The sequence below is a fragment of the Nanorana parkeri genome, unplaced genomic scaffold, assembly GCF_000935625.1.
Source record: "Nanorana parkeri isolate BGI_ZX_2015 unplaced genomic scaffold, ASM93562v1 scaffold568, whole genome shotgun sequence".
Classification (NCBI taxonomy): domain Eukaryota; kingdom Metazoa; phylum Chordata; class Amphibia; order Anura; family Dicroglossidae; genus Nanorana; species Nanorana parkeri.
In genome coordinates, this window is record NW_017306836.1 from 774,033 (window position 1) to 799,001 (window position 24,969).

The 24,969-nt window shown below is 40.5% G+C and overlaps 1 protein-coding gene across 4 annotated transcripts in view; it reads right to left on the reverse strand.

Moving 5' to 3' along the window:
• Positions 1-1,652: 1,652 nt before the first annotated feature.
• RAPGEF2 (Rap guanine nucleotide exchange factor 2) overlaps positions 1,653-24,969 on the reverse strand; it is a 278,273-nt gene continuing 254,956 nt past the window's right edge. For all 4 annotated transcript variants that reach the window (XM_018562259.1, XM_018562263.1, XM_018562261.1 and 1 more), the window contains 14 exons: positions 24,399-24,645; positions 21,855-22,012; positions 20,151-20,391; positions 17,579-17,962; positions 16,858-17,069; positions 14,723-14,846; positions 13,925-13,948; positions 12,463-12,686; positions 10,992-11,171; positions 10,258-10,410; positions 8,557-8,776; positions 7,076-7,635; positions 4,387-4,707; positions 1,653-2,445 (listed from right to left, as the gene is read on the reverse strand). In XM_018562259.1, coding sequence (XP_018417761.1) covers positions 2,420-2,445; positions 4,387-4,707; positions 7,076-7,635; positions 8,557-8,776; positions 10,258-10,410; positions 10,992-11,171; positions 12,463-12,686; positions 13,925-13,948; positions 14,723-14,846; positions 16,858-17,069; positions 17,579-17,962; positions 20,151-20,391; positions 21,855-22,012; positions 24,399-24,645 — 3,074 coding nt within the window. In that variant the 3' untranslated portion in view covers positions 1,653-2,419. The remainder of the gene's footprint in view (positions 2,446-4,386; positions 4,708-7,075; positions 7,636-8,556; positions 8,777-10,257; positions 10,411-10,991; positions 11,172-12,462; positions 12,687-13,924; positions 13,949-14,722; positions 14,847-16,857; positions 17,070-17,578; positions 17,963-20,150; positions 20,392-21,854; positions 22,013-24,398; positions 24,646-24,969) is intronic.

Consider the following 24,969-nt stretch of genomic DNA (forward strand, 5'->3'; position numbering starts at 1 on the left):
CATTTTCTTTAGTCTGCCTGCTAAAAGTTTGTTTTTTACTTGGTCTGGTTGCTGCTGTTATAGATCACAGCACACCTTTGTCAACAAGGTTACTTGAACCAAAGTATTGTAAAGTAAAGCTGGCCATACACTACCGTGTTTCCCCGAAAGTAAGACCTACCCCGAAAATAAGGCCTAGCACTATCTTCAAAGAATTTCAGCCGTTTCTTTACGAGGCTGAAATACCAAATTCGCACAATTGTCGGCACCCTTCCGGCTGGCATCCCTCGATCAGCCGGCTGTTGTCAGAATACAAAGGAAACAGCAAGGCATTCCTCCATCGATGCTGGTAAGCGTTGATGGAGGATCTGTTCCATGTTTATCGTTCAGTCCGCAGGCTGAATGAAAGAAATAGAACAGTGTATGACCAGCTTTAGAGGTGAAAAAAACATTGTGAGAACAATTATGGGAAGCTCACAGCTTACAGCCTGACACATCCAAAATGATTTTCTTTTTTTTTTTAAACAGTAAAAATAAAACAGAACCTTTGTCTGCTTTTCAATGTTGCATCTCTCCTTTGGAGTGCATTTCCCACCACCCCGTTCTCTCCCCGACACCACTCACCTGAACAGGCAGTGAGGGGAAACCTCCCCACTGGGGTTGGCAATACGTACCTGAAAGAGTTTCTTTGCCTTTGCCAATCCAATAACACACAACTTGTGAATGAATCAACCAAACTTTGTTATTATATTTATTTATTCTCCAGCTTTATACAAACTGGATGTAGAAGCATAAACATAGTACATTTCTACCATTTTCAACAAAAATATAACCAATATGTACAATTATTGTATTAAAAATACAAAAGGGATACAGACTCTACCAATGTCTTTCTAAAAGACATACAGGTACAAGTAGTATCAAAAGCATGATGAAATCACCAGTTAGTTGTACATTCTGCACTTGACATCACAGAGCAAACTGAGGTTAGCAGTCCTATGTTCTACCGTTATATGATGCTGAGAACGTTTGTGCAATGTGTCACTGAGCGCGGCTTCCGATTGCCTAGATGCACGAGCTCCATCGCCTACATCAAATTAAAAAAGCTGCAAATAAATGTATGTTACATGTAAAATTACATAGGCATAACTGACATTGTGATAGAGAAGTAAGGTAGACAAAAGCCATGGTAACAGGATAGAGATTCATTAAATAAAGCACTGATGTTGTTATAAACAGTGAAAAAACACTGCATTCTGTTTCATTGTTTTCTTTAAAGTTGTATACATATATATATATATACATACACACATATACACACAAGTAACAACTGATCAATATGATCAGCTCAGCTCAAAAGGAAAAAAAAAACAATATTCATCATAATAATCCAAGATCACAAGTTCCTCACACAGGAGTTTAACTCGGATTGGCAGCCTTCAGATATCCGGAGTCTGTGCAAAGGGAGTAGACGGCGATCTGAGTCGTGGAGATGTACAATAGCAGCTGTGAGCAGGTAAATGCTACACATTGGTCTTCTCTACAAGTGCAGTGTCCAACAATGGCCAATCTGACCAGTCCTCCTCCCATCTACATGAATGTGCTGCGTCATTATGGAGGGCCAATAAAAAAACAAAACATGATTATGGTGGATGGAGAGGTTTCCGCTTTCAGATGAGCAATGAGAGTTCGTCTTAATAACTACTAATAGCATTTGTTGAGAGTCCCAAGCTGCCATCACTTCAATATAATCCAGTTCTTTTATCAGAATTAAAAATCTCTATATAAACATAAAAATAATTCATAACTTAGGTGTGAAATAACACTGTATCCTGATGTAACAAATAAGCTCTCAGTGCGCAAAGTGTGCACCTCCTTTGCTGCAGAGGACTCCTCGCGCATTAAAGGTATCATAGTGTAACAAACGGGACTGTAAACGAAACAAAATCAACTCAACAATCTGTGCACAGAGACTTCTGAAATGCAATCTCAGCTCACGTTAAAAAAGGCTGACAGAAGCACGTGACTAGCTTGGCCTACAAACAGCAGACAAAGCCGAGATAGTGAATCAAAGTTAAAACCGATTTAAAAATAAAGACACCCTCAGAGCATGAGGAAGTGTAATCAGGGTCGGGGTCGTTGCTGATGTGGTATTTGTGGAGTTTGGAATGACGATGTGCAAGGTCCATCCAGCTACCTCCTGGAGGCAGCTTTCTGCACTGTTTCAAGCAACACAGCTTTTGCCAAGGACAAAAAGTGCCAAAATGATGTTTTCACAGTATTTCACATGCCGGGGAGCGGGACAGAGGGACTGATGATGCCCAGTGCTGCTTTAAGGCAGAAGAGGAGGAAACAGGTCCACAGGCTCCAGTCATATGGGATGTCCTTTTGTGCTCTCTTTTCAAGGCGGCTTATCCTTTCACAGGGCAAGATGTCATCCTCACACAGCAGATACTTGCTCATCATCTGGCAAAGTAAAAAATATAATTAAAATATGAGAATTCTATAGGCTAAACCTTTACCACAGCATACAATAATGTAAAAACCTTCAATCTCCACAATAGATCAATAGCCTTAGCAGAAAAAGCCTGCAAGTTTTAGATTGCACAGTGAGAGCGTTGCCTAGTGTTGCCACCTGTCCAGGATTCACCCGGACAGCCCGGGTTTGGAATGCTGTGTTTGGGTTTCATGGCAGCAGAAACCCGGACACAAGATGTCAGGCAGACAGGGGCAACCAAAATTAAGATAGGGGCTACTGGCCCCCCACTGAAGATAGTTTCAACTGTGATATTTACATATGAATGGGTGGTGCCATCTAGATATGAATAAGCCGCGACTCATTCCCCCCAAAAAATGTCCGCACGTCACTAGGAGTGTTCGGGTTTCGCTTGAAGAAAAGGTGGCAACCCTAGCGTTGCCTGTGAAAGGAAACCTGTCTTAGGGCCATGTCATGCTAGAGATCCTGGAGCTTGCCACAACTCACCAGCAACAGGATCACTAGGCAGAGCAAATACTCACCTGGTTTCACATGTTTCTCCCTCACTGTCCAAATGAGTGAGTTGTTGCTTCATCATTGATGGAAATACTGCAGAATTCCATTCTCTAACAACGGCTCGCCCACTTGGACAGAGAGGGAGTGTCATGTGCCACCTGCATTTACTTTGGTCTGCATAGCAATTCTGGAACTGGTGGGTTTTTGTCAGGACAGCTAGTGAAACATGGGCCTTGCAACAATGCTGCAATGTACAACGCAAAAATGATCTGTTATGACCATGCGTTAGTGCCATGTTTATTTTTACTGAACGAGGCTGCATGAGTTTTGCCATGAAAACATTAGTGTAATGAATCCCATAGCAGCCAATTGCAGGTCAGTATTGCTTACTTTGCTATTAAAAAACATTTCTAAGCAAACATTTAATTGGACTGTGGCTCTATAACTTGGTATAATTGTCTTTGAAGGCTAAAATGGACAAAGTGAGAAGCAGTCAACTAGTTTAATTTAGAGGGTCGGAGTCATTTTAGAGGTATTACACCTAGTCAGGACATACTGCAATTGTCCGGCAGTTAATAGTTTTGGTATGAGGGCCACATTCCGACTGGTCTTTTCTCCATCATGTTTCTATGAAGAAACTGGGGAGAGATGGGTCAAAAATAGGAGGTGCAAAAAAAATTTGTTAGACCGAAAATAATTTTTATTCTAACCTTTTTAAAATTATTTTTAAAATATTTTGTTTATTTTTTCTTTACTGTTGGGGGGCTTTGGGGAAATATTAGCGATCTGAACAGACCCCTGATATTTCGCTTTTGAAATAGAAGAGATTGAGGACACAGAGTCCTAAATCTCTTTCTGCATCCCCTGTTACAAATGAACAGGAAGCTTCTATACTGAGTGTTCCAGTCCATTCATAAACTGTGACTATAATATGAGTTACTATGTCAACAATCATGAATGAACAGGAAATTATGTAGAGCACATCCTGTGCATTCATAATTGGGGACACACTAAACATACTATGTCCTCAGTTATTTACAAGCACTTATTGATCAGTCCTGATCGTTGAGTGCTTGTAACTGCTCTCCATCCTGACTCGCCGTCACAGGAGGCTGAGCAGGCAAACCTGTGACAGCTCTACTCCCCGCTTGGCCTCCTGAAGGTTTCTCCCCTCCCCACTTAACATTGCACTGTGTCTGAAGGGACAAAGAGCAGCGCCCAGCGAGGAGGAAAGAAACTCAATTTTGCACCACAATTTTGGCTGAAAAATTGTACTTTCAGGATTTTGGCTGAAGAACTAATTTTGGCCTATATGTTTCGGCGGCCAAAATCTCAGTGCATCCCTAGTTAAAAATACCAAAAGTGCCCCTACTTTATGCATCAGGTGTCACCAGAAGTTCAAGCAATGCACTTACCGTCATCTTTTGTAACCCCTTGTGCCTGATACTTAGATAGTCGTGGATCTGTATCATTTGGTTTATGCCACTGTGGCTTGTTAACAATCTTGCTAGAATGTTGATTGTGTGATGGGGGAGATGTTGCAGGTCCTCCTTCACTGTCACCCCTTCGAGCCATCATCCTGGAGCGCTGCAGTGCTACATTGTAATCTGGTGGCTTTCTGGATAACTGTGGGTGTCCTTCTGCAAAGTCTGCTATAGGAATTCCTACATATCCAGGAGGTGTTGGTGGTGGTTCTCGATACCGGCCATCTTTCCGTGCTGTGGTAACACAATACACTACCATAAGAGACAATTATTGTCACAACAGAAACGCAACATAAAAAAATAAATACAAAATAAACATATGTGCAAATAAAAATCTACAAATGCATTGATAAACACAAAAGCAAATGAAAAAAACACAAAAGCAAATGAAAAACACACAGAACTGTAAGGGAGAAGTAAACAGACTGGTTTACTCTATAATATATATATCATTATTAGGGGTCGACAGCAGCCACCTTTATTATAGGTAATATCGGCAAATTTAATGGATACCGATAATTAAAAACTTGGGAATATTGCCCCCGATTATCGGTAGATCCAATAATCGGTTGGCCCCTAATGTATATTGTTTAACATTTTCATAAGTACTTTAAAGTGTATTTCCACTTTTGCAGCCCAATTGGGATAACCCCTTTTTTATGTGTTACATGTTACCATTCACATGGCATATGCTAAACAAAATCTTTAAAAACTCTTCCTGCAAAAGAAAAATGTCTGGTATGGTGTGTGAATAGGAACACAAAAGAAACACATAGTGGGGTTTTCTCAAATTTGACTGCAGAAGTGGAAACATACTTTAAAGTGGAACAGAAACCAAAACTTGCTTTTAATTTTGCATAGAATGGAGAGGAATTAGTACCCGTCAGGTTTTCATTGCTGTCCGTGTCTTCGATAACCCTCGTCTATTAGTCTATATGAAATTAATCGAAAATCTCACATTTAGAGCTAATAATTTAGAGCTAAAAACAGAACTGAATAGGAACAGAGGGAAAATCTTTCAAATCTTCTAATAGCGACACACTAATGCAGGGTACACTAATGTACTGTTCTGGCTATTGAACAGGAAATGAAGGGAAATCACCCCAATGGGACACAGATGGCAAAGAAAAACTGACAGGAGTCATAACCCTTACTGTAATCAAAGAAGAAAAAAAAAAAGTTTGGCTTCAGTTCTACTTTAGGGACAGTGAGTGTTCATAGAGCTGAATGGGGCTGTACTTTAACGCTAGAGAACCTAGTGGTGACGCTCTAAATCTATAGACACTCACTGAGCAGGTGTTGGAGAGGCCGACACCATCATGGAGAATAATCTGGATGGTGGATCTTAATAAGGTCAGATTAGGAGGCGAAACTAAACTTGTTCTTAAGTAGAGTATACATGATCCAAATTGTGTCCAGTTCCTAATGACCAGTTGAAATAAGGAGCAGGATGGAAAGTCTTTGGCTGAATGGTGCTCACATCGAATCAGCTGCAATCTCCATTGGGGCATTGTGTGTGGGGGCTTCGAGCAACAATAAAACAGAGACCTTGGTGAGGGAAAGAATACAACAAAATAGCAGGAAAAACACCTATCCCTGAGAGCCAAGCCCCCAGATGATTAGGATTCTATCATGTTATAACAAAGGTGGGACCCAAGATTCCTGCTAATTCAGCTGTAATAAGTGGGAACATTTTGTGAAACTGAAGGTTTCTAAACCCTCTGAAAAAGCTAATATTTTGTCCTAGTCCCATGAGTGAAGAGTGGTAAGGGATGCTCAGTTAGCACAGATGACATTTTATCATATGTAAAGGACACAAAGCGCATGTATGTGAAGCCAGCCTAAAACAACACTAATGCAGCAGCTGTTTAATGTCACAAAACCCCAAATCCAAAAATGAGAATTCTGAATGGTGTGTTCTTAAAGCTAACAATGGTCTGATCGTTGTGTGCAATACTGTACACATATAATGTCTAAATGCTCTAATAAAGGTTCTTCTAACTGTTCTATCCTCCATATGTTCAGTAGTGAAGGACAGATAATCCCACTGACAACCAGGAAGCTATGAAAATGATCATAATTGATCCAAGCAGGAAAAGTGTCTTCAGGCAAACCTTTTGTTAAGAGTATTTCTTGGCTAACAGAAAGCTCTTCTCTGTGACTACACCACTAAATACAGCGGTAAAGGGAACTCAAAGCTTTCTTACTCACACTAGTTTCCCATCACCCCAACATTCACAAGATGCCTAATCTAAAAAATCCCATAATATTAACTTTGTGATTTCACAAATGAGCTAATTAAAAGGTGCACACATTATCCATATATGCCCCACTTCACTATGAAGCATACCATTATATACTATTTAAATGAAGTTATATCCAAGGCCCACCCTGATCCTTGACTATTTGGAATATAAGCTGTCTTCAAGGTCTGGGTTCCAATTGGAGGTTTCAGCCCAAAACAGGCTTTACAGTTTTGCATGGAGTTCTACTTTACCATGTGTAAATCAACACCAGAATGCAAAGCAATACACTAAACTGATGCCTAAATCCTAAGTTGAAAGCCCAACATCAAGGCATGTAATGAGTATGACACAACTAGAAAATAAGCTGTTCTTACCAATAAGACCCTTTGAGGAAGCTGCTGTCACAGCTATGTGTGTGGGCACAGGCAGAGGCTTTGTCTCTTCTGCAGTTTGTGATGATATGCTGCTTGTTTCTGCTTCAATAGCAACGTCTTTTCCCCCTCGTCTCTTAATGGTGCCAGTGTCCCCCTCTGAGTCCTCACCCCAGTAGCCAGTGGAAGATGCCCAGCTTGCTCTGGACTGTGCTTGTTCTAAAGCTTCTCTTCCTTGATTGTGTCTGCCATGCTTTGTGCTATGATCAGAAAATATTAAATGGTCTATATGACTTCCCGAAGGCCAGTAACCTGCCCCATCTGATGTGCTGTCAAAATGAACATGGCCAAATGGCAGAGTCTCCCAACTCCTCTGATGTGGTATAGTCTGTATGTTGTCATGGGAGCCACTTGAACAAGAGGTCCAGCTACCTCGTCCGCTGTCTGCAGCATCCAGTGAAGCTCTATCACCCTGATCCTGGGACAGTTCCTCCATGCTCGGAGAAGACAAAACCGTTCCACTCGCGTACAAGCCTCTATTCTCCACCAAATGTGCATAGTGCCTAGAAGAGTAGTAAGAAAACACAAATGAGCAAACAATGAATGTATATTCACAGATCCAAATTCCACACAAATGTAATAAACAAATGCACTACATTTATTGATGAAATAGCTAATACAATTGTGCAAGGGGCAGAAAGCAAAGTAAAGCAAAGTGCAGCAATCATCAGTACTCAGGAGCAATCCATCTCGCAATTGCTCTGTCTTCAGAAACATGAATCCTGATTGGTTGCTATATGTTACTGCCCTTTGCAATTAAAATTCTGGATGGCATGGCAGAACGTTTAATTCTGCTAACATTACAATTGCATTTGCAATGATGTGCATCTGCAACAAGTTCAGAGAGTGCCCAGTCGAGAACTGGAAAATAAAGTAACAACTTCGCATGTTGCTGAAAACAACAGCATAAAAAGTCATAAAATAACCGTTCTGCAAAGTGTTTAGCAGCCTCAGAACAAAGTGTTTTTCCTTATTACTATCACTTATGGTATGGTGGTGTGGTAGTTTTTTGCGATTTCGCAGGTGCGCGCAATTTTAATGGCTTTACATGTTTGGGGTCTATTTACCCAACGTGACCCCATCTTTTATATTTTACCAAAAAATTGGGTAATAATGTTTCCTAACATAATAAAAGGTAAAACATTTTTTTTTTAATTTTCTGTACTTTTTTCGTTCTATAGCAAAAAATAAAACCCCAATGGTGATTAAATACCACCAAAAGAAAGCTCTATCTGCCCCAAAAAATGGTATAAAATGAATTTCAGTACAGCATAGCATGACTGAATAAATGTCAAAGTACCGCAGCGCTGAATACTGAAAAATGGCAGGAAGGGGGTTAAACACCTGGTCAGCAAGTAGTTAAGATAAATAATATTGAACAAACAGGTTAGGGAAACAAGAAATGAGAGCATTTGGATACATACCCCATGTAGCAAGGCTCGGCTTCCATTGCAGCTCTTCTGTCTGTCCTCCCCACACCCAGATTAGTCTCCACAATGCTCACTGAATGCCGCTGCCGCCTATTATCATGGAGGTGCATGCCATCAAATGAGGAATTGCTAACTATACTGGAACGAGAAGAGATCTCACTGTGCCCAGAGTCTGAGAAATTATCCACAGTGCCACTTGCTGGCATGGAATATCCTGTAAGATAAGGAAAGCTATAATGACACTCATTCTTCTATTACATAATGAAAAGCAAAACAAGGTCACGGCGTAAGGCCACAGTAGCAAATGTTTCCAATGAACATTTATGTCGCATTTAATTGTAGGTGTTGATCTTATAGAATGGCGGATTTAGACTAGCAGGTGAAAAAAGGTAGCTTCATAATGTAGGCTCTTTCATATATTTCTTAGGTTACATAAAAGCTTACACTGCTACCTTTATTAACATTTAAAGACAGTCTGCCAGAATCTGATTTGCTGCTATTTCTTATAGCATGTTACACTTTGTATACAATGAATATATACTGGGTGAAGGAATGAACTATAGAAATGACTTGTTCAGAAATGGAGCCTAAAGTGGCATTAAAGGAGAACTATGGGGTTACGGGTCCTTAGGGTAACGGGAGGACACAAAGTAGCGTCCTCCCGTCACCCTAGGCTCAGTATACCGCGAGCTGTAGCTCGCGGTATACTGAGACCCCACAGTATACCGCGAGCAGCTGCTCGCGGTATACTGAGACGCCGCAGCTGAAGTAGATCCCGACAATTGTGCCGGGATCCGCCCAGCTGCGTGACTGACAGCTGGCTCTGCCTATCTAGAGGCAGAGCCAGCTGTAGCCGCCCCATCCCCGTCCGTTCCGCCAGTTAGCGGTGGCGGATCGGAACGGGGAGGGAGGAATCCAACCCCTCCCCTGTCACGGCAGAGAGCCGTGACAGGATCGAGAGGTGAGCGAACGCCGGTATGTGTTCGCTCACCTTCCGATCTACTGAGCCGACCTGTGACAGTTTCATTGTCACAGGTCGGCTAGAACTAGGAGGTGAGTGAAAAGCACTCACCTCATAGTTCTCCTTTAAAGGATACATTTTTTTCCCCTCCCCCCAATGTTAATGTCAGCACTTACCTTAAATGATGTCTCTTAATCCGATCTTCCTCTTCTTTCCCCATGTTTTCATCTGTCCCTCCAGCGGTGCGGCGGCTCTCCGATCCAGCGCTGACTCCTCTCTGCTTGGAGGCACTTCTTGTCCCACGGAGTCTGCATGCGGGTGCACGCGTCCATAGACTTACCTTGCGTCTCTGCTCGTCTCCCGGCCGAAAATCCGAACTGCGCCCGCCCCAAGATCCTTTGTGGGCCGCCAGATCAGTTTCGTTTTCTCAGACGGGAGCGCGAAGCCGAAACAAGGTAAGTGTTGAGCACTGTTAACGCGTTTTGTTTTTTTTTTAAACGGGAGGGTTTAGAACCACTTTAAATGTGAGGAAAGCATGCAGAATTTGTACATATAAAACATCCAGCTTTAGGAAAACAAAACGGCAGAAATATAATCTTTGGACTGCTGTACAATGGTTCAGAATTGTCATGATGTCATGGAGAGGCCCTGTGTGACCATAGCAAAGTCATTGCACACTAGCATATTGTATGACATACTATCGCATGGCTTCAATTTTCTGAATGGTTTGTTACCTTTTCTTGGAGAGTTCTGCGGGGAGGTCGGAGGAGACGAAAGCTGCGATGATGCATTGGATAAAGTGTCCTCTGCTGCTTTCTTGTGTCGTTCAAAACTTCCTTCTTCTGATAAGGAAAGAATTTTCTTTAACGCTTGTGGTGAGTTGATGCCTTACAGAAAAAATAAAAAACTAACTAACATTGTTGGGGGGCATGGGGTGGATGGGGCAGTGAAAATGAAATGCACCAATTAGCAGACAAATGCAGAAAATATATAGTCCTTACAGAACTAGCTATATGTGGCAACATCTGCCTGTCAAATTATTCAAGGGATTGTTCAAAACAAATATGCTTTAGGTAGATGCTGATTAAATCAGCAACACAATTAATCTACCTTTGGAGAACTACAACCCTTCATTGGTTGGCCATTTGCCACAGACACTGTAAGGGAGGATTAGGCCGGGAAATGTTTATTATATTTTACACTGAAGGAGAGCAAAGTGGAAGAGTGAGACTTCTACTGGCACACCTGAACTTGTGACAGTCCGCGCTGGGCTATAAAGCCGGTGTCAGGCAAGAGATATAACCAGCCTAAAGATAAATCAGTCCACCAGCAATCACCTATAACCGGTATATTTGTTCTATCTGGACTGGCTGAATGATACAAGGTCATTAACAATAAAGATGAACTATATGTTATGCTCAAGCTATTTTAAATGCAAAGTATTTCTATAAAATTCAGCAATACTTACCAAAAGGAGGAAGATCCTTGACTGGCACCTTCTTCCTGGAAGGATAAAGAGCCACAGCTGGCACCTGCAATGCTTGGTTCACCTTTATTGGCTGTTGCTGTTTTTGCTGAGTAGCTGCCCGCGGTGCTACTGGCGATGTGTCTGGCTTCCCTGATCTCTTGTCACAAGGTGTTTTTGGCACTGAGGAAACATTTAACCTCTGGTTATAACTATGTTCCAATACAATTCTTTAACAGGACCATGTAACTTATCAATCTTACTAATAAAAGTGTATGTAGAAATAACTGTGTGAAAAAAGTGCCATTGCAGTCTCACAACTTTTATATATCTTTACAGTCCTGTACGCCTGTATGTTATGACATGTGACTGATTGTTGCTTGGATATGCCTTAAAATACCTCTCTTAAAATTCCGTACCAGTGTCCCCTCACCGACTTGTACAGCAGAGAAAGAGAGGGTCCTGTCTGACCAGTATAGTTACTGAATGCTGATTACAGAGTGCAGTGGGTCTATTGTACTGCACAGATATATTTAAATACCCTGCGCAACTGAAACTACCCTGTTTCCCCGAAAATAAGACCTAGTACTATTTTTGTGAATTGATAAAATATAAGACCTACCCCGAAAATAACATCTAGTTGTGACCATTCCCAGGGCTGGTGGTGGCATAAGGGGGAACTTGAAGAGCCGCGGGAGAGAATCAGCGGTGCCAACGAAGCCAGCGCTAGAGGAAGCTAGGCGGCACCGGAGGGAGCAGAGCCGCAGAAGTCGATGCCTCATCTATAGCGCCGGCTCCTGTCACAGGCAGAGTGATACCAAATGCACTCCGCCTGTGAGGAATCCATAGTGAAAGCGCACTTTGCTCATTCTGGCCAGCGATTGGTTGCCAGATTGCTCTTGGAAAGGTACGGCACCCATGATTGCCCTGATCACCCTATTCCTAAATTTGCCACTCACTCCTGTCTTCTAAGTCTTCTACCGGTATTATGGTATGGTAAGACCTACCCCGAAAATAAGACCTAGTGTGTTTTTTTTAAACCAAAAAAAAAATATAAGACAGTGTCTTATTTTCGTGGAAACACTGTAGAGGTAAGACAATAAGAAAATAGATGCCGTTAGTACAGTGTTTGACTGAATAGCTATTTCTCTAACTTTATTTGTACTTAAAGAGGATGACATTTCCGTTTGCCCCAAATTAAGTGGGCTTATCAATACTTGTCAGTATGACATTTCTGACATGGCATAATGTACAGCAACATTATCATATTTCAAACAAACATGTACATTTTATGAATAAAAGCATCTTAGGTTTAAAAAGAGTCTTTGAAAATGAACCCAAAATGTGTATATAAAATGTAATCAATGAACTGGGTTTAGGTGGACTTTATCACAGCATGCAAGTATGAGAACAAGCGCAGAGGGCTTATTCCATGTGATCAGTTTTACTTCAAATTATAGAGCACATTGCTTACATGTATTTGTAGAAGGCTCGCATACGAGGGATAATGTCTGAAGATTCTCTTCATCCATTTCAAGATTCAGGTCAGACAGGTATTGCTTCACTTTGCGAGCCATCTGTGCATCTTCATAGAGTTTCTTGGCATTCAGAAAAGAGCTTCGACGTACTCGTTTTTTGTGACCACCTGTCTGTGCCACATCCAAAATAGCAGAATTGGTGCTTCCTTGACTGAGTGACCTGCAAACACAAGACACGAGACAATGGAATAAATCATTCTGGGGCTGGTTCTGGTACAAAAGCACCCATGCATGGTTGCCTTGAGAAAGTCTTCTAAGCATGCCTTAATCCAATAACACAAAGCTAGTGCAGGCTAGTAAATGTATTAACTTAAATCTCTATTAATTGGAGGGGTTTCTGGGAAAAATGCATATCCAAAAATCTATTACTTAGCAACTGAATTCTGCCCGATAGGCTTGTTTCTGGAAGGCTCTTGTAGCTCTTCCATTATGCAAACTAAGCAGTTGACACCATTCACTGAAGAAGTGCAAATAAATATATATATATTGGTCAATAGGAGAAGCTCATGCTGCAGATTTAAGATGGTTTTACTGCGGTCATGGAATTTGACACGTGGCAGGCGGGTGGCTTGATGACAGTTACTGTGTTAACTACTTATGTTCTGTGGTCAGTAAAGTAGCCAGTTAGTATATGAGGAGGGCTGGATTGATCATCATGCAAGATGGACCCTTTCTGGTTAATAAAGATAAATATAAAACAATCCCTTTAGTTACTGTGAGTTGCCTACTTTATATTTGTTCACTTACCTTTCCTATCAGAACATGTACTTTGACAGTGGAAAGTAAGCAACTGGTGCATCTAAATGTCTAATTGAACTGACAGTTTAATAATCTTATCTATGTTTTGTTAACTATAGTGGAAAGCTATTGCAGGCCATTTGGGCTCATTTATCAGTGTGCCATGAGCAGAGGTATGCTGCAACATCAATCAAAATCCAGCTTACATTAGTCTGCCTTTTCCAGACTGCTAAATGCTGCTTGCCATGGGTTCCTGTACATCACTGCTTTAAATGAAGTGAGCCTAATAATGTAATGGGCACCCAGATTGTAAGCACAAGCAATACACAAATTGTAATCACTAACTGATAACGGTTTGAAGCATTTTTGTGCTATATACATTATGCCTCTGAGACAATTTAAAAAATAAAAAACCTGACTTTTACAGAGTACCAGGGTATTATCTCCCACCTGTACTTCTTTATATACTCGAACAAGATTAGTCTGGCTTTAATAAGTTTAAATGGAGGGATATAGGAGCATGGGTTGAGTAAGAAACAGTCTGCCGGCCATAGGGTTAAAAGGTAACAAAAAAAGCGAAAAAGCGAAAGAAAGGGGAAAATGTGAATGAGCAGAATGAAACTATGAGGCAGTAAGCATTAAGGCCATCAACAAACTCACCCCAAACTTCTCCATTTCTTCTTCCTACAAGTGACAGCCATGAAGGAAGAAGCACAGGTACAAAGACAGAGAGAAAAGGGAGAGAGAAAGATCACAAGCTCAGAAAGAAAGGCCCAGTCCTCAAGACAAGACACACTAGAAGCCAAGAGACACTTCTAAAAGGCATGGGGCCCTGTGACTTATTCCACAAGATCACTTTACAAAGACACACTTGTCATATGGATATCTAACCTCCACACTGCTAGTATTCCACTGCTGCTACATTTCCTCCACAATCCAGTGACCTCAGTTATTTCCCTTAAATTTGCAAATTGAGTAATGCCAAACCTCCCCTAGTGCCCCCCCTGCATCTGAGTACAATTTTAACAGAAAGCAGTCAGTCTCTGCATATAGTAACTTGCAATGCATGCAGTATGTTGGATCTGTGTTCCTCCTGCAAGTATTGTAGGAGCAAAGACTTAAGTGCAGCAGCGTAAACGGAAAGATTGGGCTCTTAAGATGTATAAATGTTACATTCTAAGCATGCTTCTGGCAGTAATGTTGCTGAGCGATAATATCACCTATAAAAGGACTTGTCAATGACACACATCAAGAAATTGGGCTGGAAGCTAAGGGTTGAAACCAACATTAAAAAAACAAAACAAAAAAAAAACCTGTTGAAGACCTTTAGATTTACACTAACTTAGCAAAATCCTCCTTACTGAATCTTTCTAGCCTAACCCATGCCTATCACAGTTCAGGAGGAGGAAATCAAGCATGCATTCACATGGCTGGAACTGTGGAAACCTAAGATAGTACCTTGTGCGGAACATCAGGGCAGGGTCCATGTTCACAGAGGCCATTCTGCCAACGTGCCGGATTTCTTTTGCGATCATTCTTAGTTTTTCAAAGTTCACAAGCCCCTCCACCTTGGAGTCGTTTCCTGGTTGAGTAAAAATATACAATTAGTAATCACAATTAGGCTTATTCAATCACGCAGAAAATAAGCAACACAAAGCCAAAGCATTTCACATTTTCATTTGAATTTCATTTTAGGGCCAGTCTTCCTGAAACTGATATTTCAATTATGGTAAATGCAAGAGAGTTAAAATAGGCAAAATGAAAAAATAAAATATATGCAGTGCATCTCTGCAATACATGCAAAATTCCCTATGTTTTATCACATTAACAATGCTGCAAGTGTAGAAAAATACCTGAGGATCCTTCCTGAAATTCAAGCAGCTTCAAACTTCCTGTTTGAGCTGACAACACTGCCTCCGCTGAACCTAAATCCACAGCAGTGTTGTCAACACTGCCTATTCCCACACTTTTCACATGAATACATTGATTTCTTTCCAGCAGAATAATACAGCTTCCTAAACTTCAAAGAGCCTGCACACACACTGGAAGTTGTAGTTTTTGGGGACATTCCTAAATCAATAGGAATTGACTATGGACAACCTGCTGATACTTCCCACCCACAGCTGTCCCAGAAAGTATTTTACAAGCCTGGTGATGATGTCACAGGGAATAATAAAAGCAGTATCTGGATACAAGAACAAGGTAAAAAAAAATAATGCTTAGGCATGCTCTAGAAGGGGGGAGGGTGTGTGGTGGTAAAGTTTGGCCAATGCTTGGAGATCACATTTAAAGATGAATTTCCGTCAGCCTTTAAAAATATTTTTCAGAGGGAGACCTCACCGCTGGACACCACAAAGCATACAAAGAGCCAGAGGGAAGCTCAGCCTACTAGACACTACTTTTGGGTGCTTTGCCCATAGTTGTAAAAGAAATTGTAAAGTCTGCCCCAAGGTTCTCCGATTGGCTCTTTGCTTCTATTATTAGAAAACAAAGTTTAACCACTTGCTGACTGCTGTGTTTACACCCCCTTCCTGTCCAGGCCATTTTTCAGTATTCAGCGCTGTGGTGCTTTGACATTGACATTTATTCCGTCATGCAATGCTTTTATACCATTGTTTTGGGGACACGTAGATCTTTCTTTTGGTGGTATTTAATCACCACTGCGGTTTTATTTTTTACTATATAAGAAAAAAAGTACAGTTTAAAAAAAAAAAAAGTTATTCCCTTTATTATTTTAGGAAACATTATTACCCAATTTTTTTGCAAAATATAAAAGACTGGGTCAAGTCGAGTAAATAGACACCAAACATGTCACGCCTTAAAATTGCACGGGCCCGCGAAATCGCAAAAAACGACCATAGCCAAAATTGGCCATAGGCGACGCTTTGAAAGATTTTATCAGTGATTGATGGCCCTAGAATTATTGCTCTCACTGCAACGTTCGCTGTGATATGTAACAAGTGCTGCGCAATTGGCGCAATCTACATTTTTGCGTGTAGGCGCACCTAATGCATTTTTGCGCATGTGGGGGTGCGGGGACTTAAACATTTTTGTGGGGGGTTTTTTGTGTGCGTGTGTAAACTTTATTTATTTTGTGAGCATTTTTTTTTTTTTTACACTTAACTTTATTGTTAACACATGGGGTGCTAAGAAGTACACTATGTGATAACAAATTACAGCGACAGGTCCCATTCAGAGACCAGGAGGAGAGCGGAGGGAGATTGTGTACTGATCTCCCTCCGTTCTCAGTGCACAGGCCACATCGCCCGGGATGGATGGACGCCCGAGATCGCGGGAACGGTGGCGGTGGGGACAGCAATGGTGAAAAGAGGTGAGGAGGGGGGGTGTGCACCCTGACTTGCATCATACAAGCGATCGGGCGTCTTTTCAGACGCCGGACCGCTTGTATGTAAACGGCCATCGCATGTGCTGGCACGAAGGACGTCTAAAGAAGCCCACCCGCATCCAGGAGACTCCCCGTGCAGCCGTCTTTCAACGTTCGTCGGACGGGAGGTGGTTAACGTACACTACTGAATAAAGCTGCATACACAATGCTAAAAACACAAAATGCAATGGAACAGCATTGTGACTACCTTCATGTAGAAAAGTAAGATCTTTCTTTATAACAGGAAATAATGGGATGATGGGTGGCTGTAGGTTCTGGCTGTTCAGCATGTTACGATATTTCGCCATATTCCTCGAGGGGTCAAAGAGGTCTTGAAGATCTTGAAAAAGTTTTTCATATTTACTAGGCAGCTTTTCCCATGTTGTTCTTAGTCTGGATACTGCAGCCAAATTTAAGCCACTGTAATCAAACAAACATCAATGAGGTAAATACATAAAATAAAGAATATAATAGCTTCCCTATAATAAACAGTTCTAAATAATTACTGTATTTGTTACTGATTTGTGCCCCATTGATTTGCCAGAAATTAACTTTGCACTTAAGTTCTGTTGTGGGCTAGCAACAAACATCATTTTTGTGGACTAAATGGTCTAAGCCCTGACCAGTGTCTTTTGCAAAGTCTAATCATGCTTCAATCTAAGATAAGACCTAGAAGGGCTAAACAGTCTCTTTTAGATAACATAGTACACAGTTCAGCTCTGAATTCCGTACATAAATAAGAGGTATTTGCACTATAGAACTGGTATAACAAAATGCTTCAAATGGTATATTTCACGGCTCGAAAGGGAGCAAAGAGGATACGTTTATCATCTGGGTTCACATGCACTTTAACAAACCCCAAACAGGACATAAGAAATGACATAATGAACATCATGTAGCAACTATATGTGTATGCCAAGATCTTTTACCTAATGATTGCAAACATAGAGTTGAAGTTCTTGCATTCTCTACAGTGCAGTGCTATCTTGATAAAATGCTTGATAATCTTCATCCTTTTCAGCTGGTTGGTTTCCCTTAAAATTTCTGTGGCCACCCAGAAGGTTTCTTGGTTAATTACATCTTCAAAGTTCTTGAGGTTAGTGCTGCCAATCTTTGACTTCAGTTTGTAGAGATCTTCAATGTACTCTGTGGGCTCAATGTTCCTAAACAGCTCAAAGTTCCTCATTGAGAGCTGTGTAGCCACCTCAATGGTACTTAACTGAAGCAAGGAAAGATGGCTCTCTCTCAGCAAGTCCTGGGCATCTTCATCTGAACACAATGTTTCTGTTTCCATGTTGTTTTTAAGGTAATACCTACAAAAATAAACACTATATTAGCTATTTAATGATTTCAAGATGCTCTTAGGACAAATCAGCTTCACTGATCTATATACAGCCAACTGACAGAGATAACAGCATTTTAAGAAAGAAATAATAACACTATGATTTTCAAATATTAAGAAATATTCAATGTTAAGGTGCCAAAACCAAAAACATGTTGTCAATGGAGAATTTACATTGGTTTTTATACTGGCTGCAGGAGTTGTGTTAGTGATGACTCAGAGGCTGCATTTGGCTATTGGATGACTTCACTTTGAAAATAACTGTAAAACTGTCATGTGGGTAATGCAGTCAGGGAACATTCCTTTCAAATGAATATACGGTATTTATTCCTGGTTGTGGTATACATTATATATATATATATATATGCTAGAATCAGAATCGGGCCGGATACAGGGCATTTTGACAAGTACTTGTACTTGTCAAAATGCCCTGAAGCCTAGCGCCGAAGCTTGCGCTATGTTTTTTTTTCTTCTTACTTACCTCGCCGAGCGTCGCGTCACTGCTGCTCCGGTGGGCGGCGCTCCGAGCGGGGTCATCTGGCAGTCTCCGGGTCCTAATTTAGGTGGCCGGAGACTGCCAGATGACCCCGCTCGGAACGCCGCCCACCGGAGCAGCAGTGACGCGACGCTCGGCGAGGTAAGTAAGAAGAAAAAAAAAAAAAAACCCCGCAGCGGCCAGTCAGGAGCAGGGGAGCAGGGATGAGTCAGCGGCGCGCTGGTCAGGCGAGAGGAGCTCCAGGTGGGGTTCTAATTTAGCGGGCAGGCACCTCTAAGCCAGCTAAATTAGGACCCCACCTGGAGCTCCTCCCACTGGTCCAGCACTGCCGCTGACTCGTCCCTGCTCTCTCCGGCACACGGACACAGTGAGTGAGGGCAGATTTGGGGGGGGGGATTTATTAAGCAATTATGTATTGTTTGCACTGTATTAGCAGTATATACTGTATATGTATTACATGTACTGTATATACTGCTAATACAGTGCAGACAATACATAATAACATGAATGGATTAAATGATCTGTATGTAGCCCTGTACTATGGATCATTTAACCCATTCATGTTAGCAGAGGATAATTGTAAATGTATTGTTGCAGGCACTCTATATGTACATGTACTATATACTACATATAGAATGCACTGAACAATAGATTTACAATTATCCTCTGCTAATATGAATGGGTTAAATGATCCGTAGTACATGATATGTAGCCCTGTACTACGGATCATTTAACCCATTCATGTTAGCAGTGGAGAATTGTAGATCTATATATACTGTACATATACAGCACAAATGTCCCGTACATTGCAGCATTAGATTTACAATGATCCCCTGCTAACATGAATAGGTTAAATGATTCTTAGTGCAACTACATGTTATGTACTATGGATCATGATTTAACCTATTCATGTTAGCAGGGGATAATTGTAACTCTATTACTGCAGTGTACGGGATGTATGTGCTGTATATGTATTATGGATCATGATTTAACCTACTCATGTTAGCAGGGCAGAATTGTGAGCGCCTCCCACAAGCTGAGCAACTAGATGCGATGCAGCGATCTTGCCCAGCGCCGACTACATGAGGCATCGCGTGAGGCTACAGGGATCGGAGTAAAACTGTGAGTAAGGGAAGCTGGGATGGGGCTGGCTGTAAATCTATTGCTATAGTGTACTGGACGTGTGTAATGTATATGTAGTGCATATATACAGCACACACCTCCACTACACTCCAGCAATAGAGTTACAATTCTCCACTGCTAACATGAATAGGTTAAACCATGATCCATAGTACATAACATGTAGTTGTACTATGGATCATTTAAAATATATATATATACACACATATGTATGTATATATATTATACACATATAGATAAATACATACCCACAACTTTATTTACAAATGCAGTATTGTATTGTTTATGATCCTAAAAATCAGCTAGAAATCAGCAATTCTAGATGCATCTGAATTATTTGTCTTCATCTTCTTTACTTAAATGTAAAATAAACCCCTAATATTTTTAGAAGTGTGTGATGACCTAACCGCGATACTGTAACGTTACAATGTTTCTATTGGTTAACTTCACCCTAATTTGACTGGTTATATTTCCTCAGGGAAATCATCAGTAGTCATAATAACCATAATAAATAATACTTTACCTTCCACTCAGTTGTATTCTGTCTGCCAGCTTCGATAGCTGATCTGGTAGTCGCCTCTGCTTGATTACACCTTCAGGGGTGACAGACACCTCACATAAAGAGTAGGCATCAGGCACAGCAGTAAGTGCAAATTCCCTGATAGCCTGAATAACCACTTCCTTGGCGGTGGTATCTTTGCTTATCATTATGTAACGGCTCTGCTGGTCGGCTTTAAAAACTCGCAGTACCTGGTCAGGCAGATCTGGGAAAACACAATAGTGCAGAATACAGTCAGAACAGATAGGCACATAAATATTTTTTTTTTTCTTGATTGGTAATATTTACCTTCCAACAACATCTATTATTTCTAAATGAACTTTTAGAACGAAATTTTGTTCCTTATAAGACAAATATTTTTGTCAGAAGAAGGAAGTATCTAAAGATAAATCAGGAAATGTATAGGCATACACATTAAAAAAAGTCACAAATGCAACCGCTATGTGGCACTGTTGAGTCAGGAATAGCAAAATGCACCTTTGTTTTCCATTCTGAAATCCGGTTTCCCGATTTAATGTATACTAAAGAAAGGCTGCTGCAAAGGACGCAATTGCAATTAAAGAGAAAGAGTAATCCCTAACCGCAAGCTATTCTTTTAACTGACTACAGCTATTGATCAAAAGACAGGTTTAAATACAATAACCTGCCTCAACAGTTCAGTAGCTTAGAGTCCTGTAGCATCGTTTCACATATAAGGTATGAGCCTGTTACATCTACTTGTTAATGCCTGATCTATGAACACACCTGCTTCTCAAATATAGCTTAGTGCTTCAACAAAGAATGTATTCTATGTGGTCCTGCTCTTCACGAATCATTATTCACATGTATTTGAAAGCAGGAAAAGTGTGTCAGAATCATATTTTGGGCAATTTAGTTGTAATGTAACCATTCAACCATTAGTTCTCTGCAGACAAGGTAGAACCTGCTCTAGTTTGCTGAAAATGCAAGAATACTCTTAAAAAGAAAAGCACATCTAGTCCTATTTGGCAGTTCTGATGTTTAATGACAACCTTCTAGGTTTTTTCATTAGAAGAGGCCTAAACAAGACTTTGCTCCAGTCTTAGACTTGCTCTGGCCTCCCCACCGCACCCCTGCACATTTCCAGTTGTATATGAACAGCCCAGTGGTGGAAAAACATGCACACATACAACACAAATCTATCAGGTGTATACCCAATTCATAGTTGTGTACATGTTAAAATGACACAAACAGGGATACCTTCTCAATCACACACAATACTGACTCAGAAGGCAAAGGGTCACAACATAAGGTCATGACAAATACATTATGCATGATTTATTTTCTCTTAGGTTAAACTTGACACACACACAGCTCTGTATAATCCACCACTGAAGTAGCCTGCAGGTATAGCCCTGCACACTCACGGTTATCAGACCATTCAACAGCAAGATCCATTATAATAAAAGAGGTTATATCCGACGAAATGATGCATTGCTTATCATTAAGTGGGTTAAAAATATCCTGAAATGTGGAAAAATAAACACAGGCATAAGTAAGCAGCTGTTGAAAGAGAACTTGTGCAATCAGCATAGTTAATGAAAACAGATCAGCGTTAGGAGCTCCTTGAGAATGTCACTGCAAGGTGATAGGCCAAAAGATCCAGATGGGGAAAGGTGCCGTCACAAGATAGGAAGGAGCGATTCTCACCTGGAGTGGTGGTAAAGTCTAAGATACGGTGGTGAGACTGCAGCAGATCTGGATTACTGGATGACAGTGTCCCACTGACAGGGAGAGTAGCTGGCATGTGTTTGGTCTGCCGTAGACCAACAATGCTGTCATCTTGAGAATGGCCAATTCCAATGTCACTGGAAAAACAAACATTTAAGTAAGATCTCTGTGCAAATCTGATGCATGATGTACACATTCACAACTTCCCATTTCCACATAGACACTTGGTTACTTCATATTAATTCTGGTTTTTCATGCAATCATGGCCTATTCATTTTAATTTGCCTATCCATATAAAATAAATGTAGGAGAGATGGTGATTAGTTTATGCAATGACAATAGCCTATTGATCTACTGCATCCCCGAATATCTAATATCTAAAAGTGTCTAAGTCAGAAGCTGATACTGATGAGTATCTAATGCCACTGAACTCTTGTCTTGGGAGCCCAATATGCTTTCGGCCAAAACAAATCCACACCAGCCAGTAGTATTTTCTCCCTGAAAAAGGTCTGCACAGAGTGGCTGCTATTTTCAGTCTCTCTCTCTAATATTAATAAATATATATATATATACACACACACATATATACACATATACACATATATACACACACACATCGCACACCACTCCCAATTTCATTAAAAGATGATCTAATGTCCATAAGTCCATTTTTTTCTCTACAATCTTCAAATGTATTTCTTTAGTGTCTATAAGTACCTTAAAGGGTTCAGTCCAACCAAAATTGAGATTTCAAATTGTGAATGATGGTGGGGAGTTTTCTATGACTCCCTGTGCTTCCAAAAGCTAAATCTCTGTGCCGAGTTCCTTAGGCCTGCACACCAACTAAAAACGGAGTTGGATTTTTGCTTTTATACCATGCAAAACACAAATGGAGAACGGTGAATATGCCTGTTACTGCAGGATGATTAAGACTCCAAGATGACCAGGAAAGCAGGAACTATACTGCTGTTATCCCCATCTTATATCCAGAGATAAAAGCTAAGAGGCGAGTTGGCCTAAAATCGTTACCAAAAACTGACAGAACTGTTGGATGTATTGACCTTTCAGCGGTTAGTCAAGACTTATTTATATAAGTCTTGACTAACTTATAAGTCTTGACAGAACTTATTTATATATGCCAGCTTGTATTTAGGTTTAGTGCTCCTTTAAATAGAACGCATGAAAAAGCTCATTAGAACCAAATGGATGGATGCTGCTAGGCTGTATGCGTGGGAGTTGCATACCCACTCACTGTGCTGTGATAACACTTTGGACACAGAGTGAAATGTCAGTGAACTTCAAGAGGTAAATGTATTTTCACCTGACTCTTAGGAAATGCTAAATGAGAACCAGAAATCCTGTCAAGTGTAAATCCTACCCCCATCTCTGCTTCAACAATCACACATTAATGCCAAATGGAAAGACAGATCTATATATAATCCCTGACACAGTCAACAATAGTAAAACCTGCATCCATGACACCTTCCTTTCCTGGGGGAGAGAGCAGAAGGAAATATTATGTTGCTGTTATTATGTATCCATGACACTAGAACTCCAGATTTTGGTAATTGCTCTTGGAGCTACAGGTGCCTTTTCTCCTGATACATTACATCATGCTATAGCCAGGAGCTGCCCAATTCTGTCTAAACATTTACTGGAGAATTTCGTAGCTTAAGGCTTGCATAATGTGTTGTGCAGGAGTACGCAGGATTTCCTTCTTCATAGCATCAGGCAAATAATTGCCAGTTTCCACTGATTTAATGCATTTATGTAAAACCTCTTGCTTCAGATAGTATGAGTGCACGCATCTTACATCTAGCAGCTTTTGTTGTCTGTCACTACAATAAAAAAGGGAGGGGCCCTAATCTGTTCACAGGCAAAACAATCTGCAGACCCTTTGAGGACTGCTCTGTAGTAGGCCTATTGGGCAGGAGGGTGCAATACAATGAACTATTTTATTACTTCAGGACATGAAGTAGCAAGCAGTAGTAGAAGGGTGTGCACTCTGTAATTAATTATTTCTCATCATAACAAAACCGGTTTGTGACATTAGACCTATTGTTAGAAAGGAAATGATGTTTAGGTCGTGATGAAAGTCCGGCGTCAGTGGATTACAAGTCAAAGCCTGTATGTCTTTGTTTTGTGGAAGACAGTGCATCTCAAACAGTAGGTCAGATGAGGGTTCTTATAGAAATGGCTGAATCAATAGGCTCATCCTCCCATGAAGGAAAAAGTCTACTCGTTGGATTGAATACTGAATCCACGTTGTTATTTTTTTGTGATAGAATCGGTGCAGTAGGTCCGACCACTTCTTATAAACACACTCCTTTTGGTCAGAAGATTAGATGACACTGATGGTCTATGCCTACAGACAACTTTGGTTACCATTTAAAGTGGCAAGTGAGCATCTCGGTATCAAAGCTTTATGTAGGAGAATATGACAGAACACTGTAAACTCAGCAGAAAAAAAAGACAATGTTTGCCAAGCACAATGTTCTAATCTCATTTTCCACACATACATACTTGTAAGGTTTCTGAGGAAGAATACTGATCCGAGTTTTATCCAAAATCTTCTTCAGCTTATTCCTTCCTCCGACTGTGTTGGCTTTGGCCTTTTTGCTCACTTTTTCAAGTCCTATAACTTGTTCAACATCAACAGCCAGATCTGGAATAGAATAACGACTGGTTTTCTTGATGTCGCCAATTTTGGGCAAATGTGGGGCACTGTTTCTTTTTTCTTCCAACATTCTTGCAAGAAGCTCTTTGAAGACTGAAAAAGAATGCAACAAACTACTGTTAATGTGTATGTAACCAAATAAAACAGAATTATAAATGTGTACATAACTAAATAAAACAGAATTATAAATGTGTACATAACTAAATAAAACAGAATTATAAATTTGTACAGAACTAAATAAAACACAACTATAAATGTGTAAATAACTAAATAAAACAGAATGATAAATGTGTACATAACTAAATAAAACACAACTACAAAAGTTTTAAATATGAGTGTTTACATTAAAAAAAAAAAAAAACTTGACCAGAATGTACTTGGCCCAATGTGTTTCATATTCTTGAAGATGCATTGGAT